The 12604-nt window shown below is 40.7% G+C and overlaps 1 protein-coding gene across 2 annotated transcripts in view; it reads right to left on the bottom strand.

Moving 5' to 3' along the window:
* Positions 1–3154: 3154 nt before the first annotated feature.
* LOC116545855 (presenilin-1) overlaps positions 3155–12604 on the bottom strand; it is a 44873-nt gene continuing 35423 nt past the window's right edge. The window contains exons 7-9 of one of the 2 annotated variants that reach the window (XM_032272290.1): positions 10932–11105; positions 6481–6599; positions 3155–4415 (exon numbers count right to left, since the gene is read on the bottom strand). In XM_032272290.1, the coding sequence (XP_032128181.1) occupies positions 4260–4415; positions 6481–6599; positions 10932–11105 (449 nt within the window). In that variant the 3' untranslated portion in view covers positions 3155–4259. The remainder of the gene's footprint in view (positions 4416–6480; positions 6600–10931; positions 11106–12604) is intronic. The other variant, XM_032272291.1, reaches the window with a different exon arrangement.

Genomic DNA, 12604 nt, shown 5'->3' with positions numbered 1-12604 from the left:
CTGTAGTCCCAGCTACTTAGGCTGAGACAGAAGAACTGCTTGAACCCAGGAGACAGAGGTTGCAGTGAGCCAAGATTGCGCCACCGCACTCCAACCTGGGCGACAGAGCAAGACTCTGTCTCAAAAAAAAAAAGAAAAAAAAAAAGGAGTTCTTTACTGAATGGATTGGTTTCTGAAAGAATCAAAGTATCTTTTATAACACCAAGCCCTCAGTAATGATAAAAGTGGTTATGGACAAAAACCCAGTATTTGAGAGAAGTTAAAGAAAGATGTCAGGCCGGGCGTGGTGGCTCACGCTTGTAATCCCAGCACTTTGGAAGGCCGAGGTGCGCAGATCACGAGGTCAGGAGTTCGAGACCATCCTGACCAACATGGTGAAACCTTGTCTCTACTAAAAATACAAAAATTAGCAGGGCATGGTGGCGCTCGCCTGTAGTGTGAGCTACTCAGGAGGCTGAGGCAGGAGAATCACTTGAACCTGCGAGGCAGAGGCTGCAGTGAGCCGAGATCACGCCACTGCTCTCTAGCCTGGGCGACAGAGCAAGACTCCTTCTCAAAAAAAAAAAAAAAAAAAAAAAGATGTCATATACCAGAAAACAAGATTATAGCTGCACCCTGAGAATTTATCTTATTCATCTTTGCATCCTTAGACTCCAGAACCTACAGCAACACAGAGACACTGAACAAATCTTTTCATAGTGGTTTCTGAGCTCTTCTTACAGGGTTAGATCACAAGTGATCAAATATACAAAGCCTTTGGGGTTACCATCAAAGGCTTCCTGCAGTTTTCTAACCCTGGAAGACCTTATTTGGTAGTTCAACTTACATTTCACATTCTACAAATTATATCAAGAATACATACACTGTTTGAGGCCAAAGAAAGAACAAGTAATAAACATCTGTTTGGGCATCTATTGCAAAAGGAGGGTGTTTAAAAGCAGAGAGAGAGAGGCCAGGAGCAGTGGCTCACACCTGTAATCCCAGCACTTTGGGAGGCTGTAGCGGGCGGATCACCTGAGGTTGGGAGTTTGAGACCAGCCTGACCAGCATGCAGAAACCCCGTCTCTACTAAAAACACAAAATTAGCCAGATGTGGTGATGCATGCCTGTAATGCCAGCTACTCGGGGAGGCTGAGGCAGGAGAATCACTTGAACCTGGGAGACCGAGGTTACGTTGAGCCAAGATTGTGCCATTGCACCACTGCCCTCTAGCCTGGGCAACAAGAATGAAACTATCCTCTCAAAAAAAAAAAAAAAAAAAAAGAGAAGAAGAGAGAGAGACTATAGAATGGGAATCCAGGAGTCTAAAAGTAAAAACACTGCCTCTTTAGGTGTTGCTTCTGTAGTAAAATCCATCAATTGCTTTTTTATGACTGTTTTCTTCCAAGTTGCTTAGAAAGCGTCTATTTTTTCTGATTGAGAAATTTAGTCATTTGGAGTCAGAGCTGTGATTATAGGAACACACACTAACCTAGTGAGAATCAAAAACAAGAAGGTGAGCCTTTCTTCTCTGAAAAAAAAAAAAAAAAATCTACAAATCTTCCAAATATGGTTGGTTTTCCCATAGGCATGTAATGAAATTCTGTAGCCCAGTCAGACTCGGACACTTAGTGGCTACCTTCCTTCTTAAGCAGATTGGCTTGGCTGGTCATACTCTATTGCTGGTTTTGCCCGATTCCATAACCACCGCCTCTCCCATGTGTGTGAAGGCACATCCTTGTGGAAATTGCTACTGTTCTTTCCAGTGACAATCTATTTTTCATGGTGGAAGACCAGCATTTTGATGTTGTAGGAATGACTGAGCTAATTCTAAAAAGAATGTGTGAAGGAAAAGTTCTCTCCCTGAGATGAGTGATTTAAAGAAATAAGATGGGCTGTAGTCTCAGCTACTCAGAAGGCTGAGGTGGATTACTTGAGCCCAGGAGTTCAAGTCTAGCCTGGACAACACAGCAAGATCCTGTCCTTTAAAAAAAAAAAAGGGAAAGATAAGTTCTCTGTACACTGTCTTACAATGTGGCTGAGATGTGGCTCCAACTTGGAGAAAGAGAATAATTGCCGTCTTTCTACACAGGACAATCAATACTACATAAGAAGGATTTAAACACACATACCCCACGTACCCTCTTCAGAGGAGAAACTTACCATGGAAGATGCAACACATTTGGGATCCTTAAAGAAATAAGCTAGTCTAGATTACAGATCCCTCAAGAATGCTTCGAATCACAAATTGCTATTCAGGGGGCTCTGCTGTAGCTGTGCTTTCTCAAGGACAATACCCACACTGCCACATGTCTGAGAGAAGGAATGAATCTTGGGAGAAGGAAGTTTCACGGAAAAAATGAATTGAGATGATAGGACCTACTACTTTAAACCCTATTTTCTTTGCAGAGCTCTTATTTTTCCTGTCTCTGACTGCCTAATACAAGCCAATTTTAATTTAAACTCAGGTTAGTACTAGCACACTACTCTTGAAGTTAGTTTCTTATAAAAAATATCCTGGGACAGAAAACAAATATTCTAAACTCCAAAGAAAATTCTAAACCAGATCAAATCATATGATAGATTAGGAGAGAAAACAGCAGGCAAAAGAGGGAAAAGCTGGCCCCTCCTCAGCCACAGGAGGAAAATAAGTTTCTCACAAACTCTTCCGGTCTGATCACCATGGCTACAGGCTCTCTGTAGTAAAGAAGGTTGTGTCCCCGCAAGGCTTCGTCCAGAGGTGCCCTGGGCCCACTGGCTGATGGCTGTTTGTGTGCTTTGCCTGACGTGAGCTGCCCAGACCGTAAACTCCATGGTAGCTGCAGCAGGCACCTCCACTGCCCAGTTCACACGAAGGTACATTGAGAGGAAACGTAACACAGGCAGAGACCACAAAGCACCCATTGTGGAGCTGGTGAGGATAACCTGAAACTTCTCCTTGACATTATTAGCTCACCGAATCCCCTTCGCTGCTGGAGGCCTGTTCTCTTTCCTCTTGGCAGTTGGTTCTCCTTCTGCCCTCAGGTTCTCCCACAGCTAAATTATGGCTTTCCTCAAACTCTTGCTTTCTGTTGATACAACTAGTTCATAACTCATGAATCACCAACTTTTGGCTATTAGTTCAAATTCTGACCTATAGTGTAGCAAAAACAAAAACAAAAAACCAGGACAGAAAGTGCTTCAACAGCCATTTTACTCTTCTTTAATTCTACTGTCTTTGGGCATACATTTCATTTGCTATGGAAATGGTCTGACAGCAGGGCTGACAGCACCAATTCGTAACACATTCTTTTCATCATACAGAGTAAAACCCTAGAATAACGGGATCATCTGCTATCACAACAGGGCTGCCTTACTGGCTGTAGAATAGGACTGCTTGTGTGGGAGTGAGAGAAGAACGAGGACAGAGGAGGCATCCAGGGCACGTGAACTTACAAGTATGTCTACAAATTCAGAATTTGGTGGAAAATCCAAAATTGACTTCAGGATTATGGAGAATCGATGGGAAATAGTTCTGTGATTTCCAGAATGTATTGAATTTGGAACCTGAGGTTAACACTTTTAGGATAAAGCAACCTCAGGTTCAGACTGGCCTTGGAAAGAAATGGCAATCACAGATGGTAATAAGTGTCAGTGCTTAAGAACAAAAATTGCCAAAGTCAATCTACACATCTGACTTGACTCGAAGAGGAGGGGAAACAAGTCTCATTTGAAAAGGATGAGTCTGCAGCAAAAAGTCAAAGGGAAGCTGGAGCCCCTGCCCACCTCTCCATTCTGCTGCTGGTGCCTGCTCTTCCTCACAGTACCTCCTGAAAAGTTCCAAATTCAGTTAATACAGATTTATTGGGTTGATTTTCAACATGTAGTTTAAGATGAAGAGTTCCATTTGGTTTAAACCACTTCACCTAACCTCTTGGTAACGGTAGTCCTGAGAGTCCGCAGTGTTGGTGAAATCTTCCTGCGACCGAGGGAAAGCTGCTGATGGAGCACAGCAACTTCCGGGCCCATCATGTCTCCTTGACCTTGTCCCTCAAATCTGGTAGTTTCTGCACCGAGGGACACAGTTCACTGTGATGAAGTATGTTCAAATTGTTTTCTATAGGCACCTCCTTCCAATGTCCAATAGTGCAGGCGGTCAGGAAAACTTGGAAGGAAGCTGCAAAAGTCCAGCTGGGAATCTTGACTTTGTTAGATGTGGACACAGGAAAGTCACCTTTGTACTCCCCAGATTTTGTTAAAGTCACAGGAGAAACATCCATGGGATTCTAACTGCAAATATGCTAGATATAAAACTGATGGAATGCTAACTGGTCCATAAAAGGCTGTACAAGATAATCTGTGGCAAAGTAGAAAACAAGCCCAAAGGTGATAGAGATTGGAAGAGCTGGCAATGCTTTCTTGAAAATGGCGAGGAGTAATAATGTAAGGCACAAACCCTGTGGAGAAGACGGAAAAGACACACATTCGCACATAATTATGAAGGCATTTTTAAGTAAAACGCAATCACAAGTATTGATTTTTAACATAGTTAACTGAGTATTTTCCTTCAGGGTTAAATTTTAGAACAGACATTTCATTAAATCTGGAAGAGCTATGAAAAAAACTTAGCTTTTGTTTGTTTCATAAGGTTCACTATGTCATTTTATTCGTTCACATTATTTTATCCACTAATTCTAGGAAAGAAAATCTGAAAATAGGGGGGCGGGGTAAAAAAAAAAAAGAAAATCTGAAAATAAGTAATGCTATTTTTAAAAACAGTTAAAAGATGCAGAAATTTCTATCTTAAATACTGTGTTGGCCTCTGTGATTTTAGTTTGGCTGGTTAAAAACCCAGAGGTGAAGAGCATTCATTATGCTATGCGGGAGCATTCTTCCCGCACAGGCTCCTCCGTGAAGCATGGCGAGGTTGCAGTGTTTAAAAAATAAAATAACAGTTTATTTATGAGGAGTATATTGCTTTCTGGTAAACACAGAGCAGCATATAATAGAGTTCATTTTTTACCCTAGTTACTGAAACACTAGAAAGTCTGGAGGCTAGGTACCATTTCAGTTTATTCAGAGTAAGTAATTTTCTTAAGAGATACAACACATACAAATAAATACTTTGAAATCGGGATAATGAACCTCAAAGGAGAAGTAAAACACATCAAAATCATGATAAACCCCAAATGTAATCACAAAATGAATGCATAAGCAGTCTTCTCCAACCTCTCATCTAATTTCACTCACATACTAGATGTCAAAGGTATCACCATCTTTTTTTTTTTTCTTTTTGAGACGGAGTCTCACTCTGTCACCCAAGCTGGAGTGCAGTGGTGCAACCTCCGCTCACTGCAACCTCCACTTCCCAGGTTCAAGGGATTCTCCTGTCTCAGCCTCCTAAGTAGATGGGATTACAGGTGCACAGCCACCATGCTCGGCTAATTTTTGTGTTTTTAGTAAAGGCGGGGTTTCACTGTGTTGTTCAGGCTGGTCTCAAACTCCTGACCTCAGGTGATATGCCCACCTCGGCCTCCCTAAGTGTTGGGATTACAGGTGTGAGCCACTGTGCCCGGCCAAGATATCACATCTTTAGTAAAAATAGCAGTAAGAAATATTTTATGGGTCATTTACTTAAATCATAGTTTTGAAGTTGGGTGCAGTGACTCACGCCTGTAATCCCAGCACTTTGGGAGGCCGAGGAGGGCGGATCACTTGAAGTTGGAGTTTGAGACCAGCCTGGCCAACATGGCGAAACCCCATCTCTACTAAAAATACAAAAATTAGCCAGGTGTGGTGGTGCATGCCTGTAGTCCCAGCTGCTTGGGAGGCTGAGACAGGAGGATCACTTGAAGCTAGGAGACAGAGGTTGCAGTGAGCTGAGATCATGTCAGCTAGGCACTCTAGCCTGGGTGACAGAACAAGACTGTCTCAAAAAAAAAAAAAAAAATCATAGTTTTGAAAGCTTCAGGGTTCATGCTGTAGCACTATTAGCAAGATCTATGTCGGGTCATGCAGGCACTAGCTCCTCTCACTAGATGCTTCCTGTCTTAAGTAACACTGTATGCTATAAGCTGTGTCATTAAATGCAAAACCACCACCAAACTCTCAGTGACTAAGTCTCTGGGACTAAGTGAGGATCTGTTTACCCCTGGAAGACTGACCTTGCAGAGCTAATTTCCTACATATCTGTGCTGCTGGGCTTGAGGCAGTGGTTCCTACACAGAAATATTTACCAGAATTTCCTGGGGAACTTTTTTTTTTTTTTTTTAATTTTTTTTCCTGAGGAACTTTTTAAAACTACACAATTAAATAAGAATATCTCAGGGCAGAGCTTACAGTTTTTAAAGCTCCCAAGTGACTGCACTGTGTACTGAGGTGAGATCCAATTATCAAAAAGCTCCTCAGATAATTGGAACATTTAACCCACCTGGGGTTAAAACAGAACTGCCTTAAAGGGACTGTGGAATCGGAGTTTTGACATTAGGAGTTCAGGCACATTCTTATTGAGTGTACACTTACAATTAATATGGCTACAAAACAGGCTATGGTTGTGTTCCAGTCTCCACTGGCTGTTGCTGAGGCTTTACCAACCAGAACACTGTAGAAAATGAAATCTCCCAATCCAAGTTTTACTCCCCCTAAAAAGGAAAGATTACAAATATTAAAACGTTGGTCACTGTTTGCTATGATTTCACAATTAAAAAAATCACTGCCCTACTCAACCCCACAATGAATGAGAAAAGTCAGTAAATGATACATAAAATTAGGCTTTAGCTGGGTTTTCTTTCTTTTTTCGTTTTCTACAACAGGAGTTCCAGATTCTATGTGACTGTCTCTGGAGTCTTAACTATAGATGCTGCCATTTATCAATAACAATAAGTAATAATTGTCGTCTATTGAATGTCTAGTTTATACCCAGCACTTGTACTAAGAAATTCTTACAAGGATTCTTATGAAATAGGCATCACTTTATCATCTGATTTTTTAAAAAATAGCTTCACTGGGCTATGATTTATGTCATAAAACTTTAAGAGACAATTCAATGATTGTGGAAAATTTATAGAGTTGTACAACTATCATCACGATCCACATGTCCACCGCCCCCATTAGGTACCTTGTACCTGTTTACAGTTAATTCCCCTCCTACCCTAGGTCTTAAGCAACCACTGAACTGTTTTCTATCTTAATAAATTTGTCTTTTCTGCACATTTCACATGACTCATACAGTATGTGCCTGGCCTATTTTACATAATATAATACAATATAATATAAAATATAATATAATGCTTTTGAGGTTTATCCATGACATTGCATGTGTCTATAGTTTCTTCCTTTTTATTGGAAGTTACTGGAAGCTGAATGGTTTTCCATTATATGGTTTGCTTATCCATTTACCAGTTGATGGACATCTGGATTGTTTTCAGTTGGGGACTATTCTGAATTATGCTGCTATGAACATTCATGACCATGTCCCTGTGGGAACGGATTCCTTTCATTTCTGTTGGGTAGACTCCTGGGAGTGCAACTGCTGGGCTATGTAAGTTTAGGTTTTTAGCTTTTTGATAAACTGCCAAATCATGTTCCACACTGGCTGTGCCAGTTTGCATTTCCACCAGCAACAACTGAGAGTTTCAGTTTCTTCACATCCTCACTAGCACTTGGTATTGTTAGTCTTTTGATTCTAGCACGCTGATTAATGATGTTAAGCAGCTTTTTATATGCTTATTAGCCATTAAATATCTCTTTTGGTGAAATGTCTAGTCAAAGCATTTTCTTATCTTAAATTTGGGCTATCGTCTTCTTATTAAGTTGTAAACATCCTTTATATATATCTTAAATACCAGTCCTTTAACAGGACTTCAATACGATTGCAAGTATTTTCTCTCAGCTGATAACTTACTTTCCTTTTTTTTTTTTTTTTTAAAGTGATCTCGCCCCACTGGAACCTCCACCTCCTGGTTTCAAGCAATTCTCCTGCCTCAGTCTCTTGAGTAGCTGGGATTACAGATATGCGCCACCATGTCTGGCTAATTTTTATATTTTTAGTAGATACTGGGTTTCAACATGTTGGCCAGGCTGGTCTCAAACTCCCAACCTCAGGTGATCCACCCACTAAGGCCTCCCAAAGTGCTGGCATTACAGGCATGAGCCACCACACCTGGCCTTCTGCTTCTTAATGGTATTTAAAAAATTTTTTTTTGGCCAGGCGCAGTGGCTTACACCTATAATCCCAGCACTTTGGGAGGCCAAGGTGGGCGGATCAATTGAGGTCAGGAGTTCAAGACCAGCCTGGCTAACATGGTGAAGGCCTGTCTCTACTAAAAATACAAAAATTAGCCAGGTGTCTTGATATGCACCTGTAGTTCCAGCTACTCGGGAGCCTGAGGCAGGAGTATTGCTTGAACCTAGGAGGCAGAGGTTGCAGTAAGCTAACATCATGCCACTGCACTCCAGCCTAGGCGACAAGAGTGAAACTCTGTCTCAAACAAAAATAAAAAATAAAAATTTAATTGTGGTAAGATACCCATAAAGTTTACCACCTTAACGCTTTTTCAGTGAACAGTTCAACGACTCTAGGTATAATCATATCACTGTGCTACCATCACCATCTATCCACAGAACTCTTCGTCTTATAAAACTGAAACTCTATACCCATTAAACAGTGATTCTTCATTTCCCTCCCCCTAGCCCCTGGCAACCACCATTCTACTTTCTGACTCTATTGAGTTTAATAGTCTGATATAAGCAGAATCATATTTTTCTTTTTGTAACTGGCTTATTTCACTTAGCATAATATCCTCAATATTTATTCATGTTGTAACATGTCAGAATTCCCTTCCTTTTTAAAGCTGAATAATAAAACTGAACAAAAATTTAAATTAGAAATGTAAGACATTTTTATTCACTGCAAAGGTAGCTGGTCTTTTAGCGAATTTCAAGATTTACTTCCCACAGCCAACAGCCCAGTAACAGGCTCATCCTAAGTGTACTACTGATAGACTGTTTCTTTTTATAACCAAGCAATATTCTGTTGTATCTATATACCACATTTATTATCCACTTATCAGTTAATAGACATGTGGGTTATTTCCATTTTTGCCTGTTATAACAATATTACTATGACCATTTGTGTATGTGTCTTTGTGTTGACATGTTTTATTTCTCAAGCATATATGGAGGAGTAGAATTACTGGGTCATATTTAATCTTTTAAAGAACTACCGAACTGTTTCCCAAAATCACCATACTATTTTACATTCCCAACAGCAATATATGAGGATTCTAGTTTCTTCACATTCTCACCAACATCTGCTATTGTCTATCTTTTTTATTATAGCCATTCTAGTAGGTATAAAGTGGTATCTATTGTGGTTTTGATTTGCATTTCCCTGATGGCTAATGATGTTGAGTATCTTTTCATGTGTTTATTGACCATTTTTACATTTTCTTTGGAGAACTATACATTCAGATCCTTTGATCAGTTTTCTAATTAAATGTTAAATGTTGACTTTTTAACAGGTTGTTTTGGAAGACATTTGTGCCTTTTAGCAACTGACTTCTGGTGTAAACTGAACCTTTTTGTAAGTACCCATAAGTCTGGTTTAACATATTCAAACCATCAGAAACAATGACGTTGTGTGCTGAATGATAAGATGATGAAACACGTCTGTTATACTTTATATTGGATTCAGAGTAAGAAAATACTGATCTGAAGTTAGGAGGGGAAATACAAGAGTTTCCTTTTTTTAAAAAGAGTTGGAGATGAAGAGGAGGAGGACACAAAGAGTACTCTCAGGAGAAAGAATCTTCAAATTAGAAAAGGCAGTCATGTAAGAATTACGCTACTGCTCTGGTCAACAACTATTACATATTCTTTCTTTTGGTTCCTGGTGCCTGTGAGAAAAAAGAAAAGTAGCAGAAGAGGCAACCTAATTATGGTGGTAACTGAGGGCAGAAAAAAATCCCAGCAAAGGCAAGCTAAAGCCTGCTCTAAGAGCAGGAAGATACGTCTACTTTCCCAGGAGTGTGCAAGTCATAGGCTGCGGCTGGGCTTTGATATCTGGGAAAATCAGCCAAGCAGTAAAGTCATGAATATGCCCAGTCAAGGTTCTGACTCAAGTTAAAAGCTTGAGGACAAGGTGTAAAAATTGTTCTCCTCAAACTGAAGGATAATGTCAAAGTCATAATTAGTGACTAATAATTAAAGATGCTAAGGAAATTGGGTGTTTGTTTCTTTAAAACTACTTAATATTCTTGTTGCAATGTTTTAATCAAGTTTCACTTTTGCAAAAACAAGAAAACCAAAAATAACTTGGGAAATATGCTAAACTCATTCAATGAACCACATCTCTAAGACTACCTGAAGAGATGGTTGAGCCCTAACCAAGGGGCTTTAATGGCTGCTGTTCCTAAGAAGCCCTATGTGTTACCTTAAATCTATCAAGCGGGACACATCTCAAGACACTGAAGAAATACTTGCATTTCTGCCAATATCTTAAATCTCTTTTTCTTTAAAATTAATAAAATATGGCACTTGCCAACAAAGGAATAATATACAAGGTTGTATCACGTAAATCTCCAGGTCTCTGTACAGCAGAGTGAAGCATATTAATGAAATTTTTGTAGACAAGTATATTACAGCCATGAAGTCTTATTGGAATAATTTAAAAAATTTTTTTTTGCTTTATAAAATAAATGCCAAAAGGTCAGGCTGTAAAAGGCCAACTTAAAAAGTCTGAAGGGAAGAATTTGGCCTATCGACCAACTTTTTATTTATTTATTTATTTTTAGGTCTTAGGATTAACCAATTTTTTAATAATAAAAAGCACTATTACTGATATTTCCCACTAAAAGCTATATGTGATACAGAATTAGATTGTAACACTCTCAATTCATTTTACTTTTGAAAAGATTGATAATGCAGCCGCCTAAAGTAATCCATGACTTTGCAACATAGAGAAATGCACATACTTTCCTCTGGGTCTTCACCAGCAAGGATGCTGCTGGAAAGTTCCTGGACAGCAGCCCGTGACTCAGGTGTAGAGCGATGAGGCCCTAGATGACTGTCCCTCTGGGCTTCCCATTCCTCACTGAAGCCGCCATCATCATTCTCTGCAACAGTGTCTTGTGACTCCCTTTCTGTGTCTTCAAGAGAAAGTGAAAGTTACAGCTTAATATTTAGAAAAACTTAATACCTTTTTTTTTTTCTTTTTTTTTTTTTTGAGACAGAGTTTCACTCTTGTTACCCAGGCTGGAGTGCAATGGCGCGATCTCGGCTCACCGCAACCTCCGCCTCCTGGGTTCAGGCAATTCTCCTGCCTCAGCCTCCTGAGTAGCTGGGATTACAGGCACGCGCCACCATGCCCAGCTAATTTTTTGTAGTTTTAGTAGAGACGGGGTTTCACCATGTTGACCAGGATGGTCTCGATCTCTTGACCTCGTGATCCACCCGCCTCGGCCTCACAAAGTGCTGGGATTACAGGCGTGAGCCACCGCGCCCGGCCTAAAACTTAATACCTTTAAGAAAATTACATGGAAAGAGTAACTAGCTAACTGTCACTGTAACTAGCAGGCCCTTAAACCACAAAGCACAGGCTGTACCAGTGCCTGCTGGTGGTTTATCCAACAGCAGTTTTCCCCCTTATTTCCTGAGGGCAGAATCCTGAACTGTTTGGGTTTCCACCCTTCTCCCACATGACTCTGAGGGTAAATCCTGACCAATCCAAGCCAAGCATAGTAATCCCACCACCATACCTCTTCCTAACGAAAGCTCTAAGGCTGTGAGGTTGTGACTTGGTATGAACCAATGAGTGGAAAAGCAAAGTCTGCTAGGATACCTGGGGAAATTTTTCTCACTCTTTAAGAGAGACTAAAGGAAAAAATAAACAGTCCCCTTCTTCCCTTGACTGTTGGCTTATCTAGATATGATGCCTAGAACCACAGCTGTCCTGACCAAGAGGAGCAGCGGGCTGAAGACCAAGCCTATACACTAGTGATGGTAGAGTACAAGGCTGGGCTACTTGAAAACATCCATGAGCCACCAAATTAACCAACCCTACAAATTTCAAATGTCTACACCTCAGGCCTTCCTGTCACATCAAATAATACATTTCTTCTTTGTTTAAGGCAACTGAGTTGGGCTTTTTATCTTTTGCAACTGAAAGATTCCTAACTGTTGGCACTCACCTTTGGATTTAGTGACAAAGTTATAGAAAGTGGCTTCATTCTGGAGGGTGGATTGGGAAAGGAGGGGGAGTGAATGTCTTTATGGGTCAGTTATTTTGTTATAATGATATCAATCTGATTGAAAATGGTGAGCACAACAGTCTGAAAAACTTCCATACATTAAGAATTAAAATATGGGCTGGGCGCGGTGGCTCACGCCTGTAATCCCAGCACTTTGGGAGGCCGAGGCGGGTGGATCACAAGGTCAAGAGATCGAGACCATCCTGGTCAACACGGTGAAACCCCGCCTCTACTAAAAATACAAAAAATCAGCTGGACATGGTGGCGCATGCCTGTAATCCCAGCTGCTCAGGAGGCTGAGGCAGGAGAATTGCCTGAACCCAGGAGGCGGAGGTTGCGGTGAGCCGAGATCGCGCCATTGCACTCCAGCCTCCTGGGTTCAGGCAATTCTCCTGCCT

The sequence above is a fragment of the Sapajus apella genome, unplaced genomic scaffold (assembly GCF_009761245.1).
Source record: "Sapajus apella isolate SASKATOON/1434 unplaced genomic scaffold, GSC_monkey_1.0 scaffold411, whole genome shotgun sequence".
NCBI classification, from domain to species: Eukaryota; Metazoa; Chordata; class Mammalia; order Primates; family Cebidae; genus Sapajus; species Sapajus apella.
This window is presented reverse-complemented; position numbering and strand designations above follow the sequence as displayed.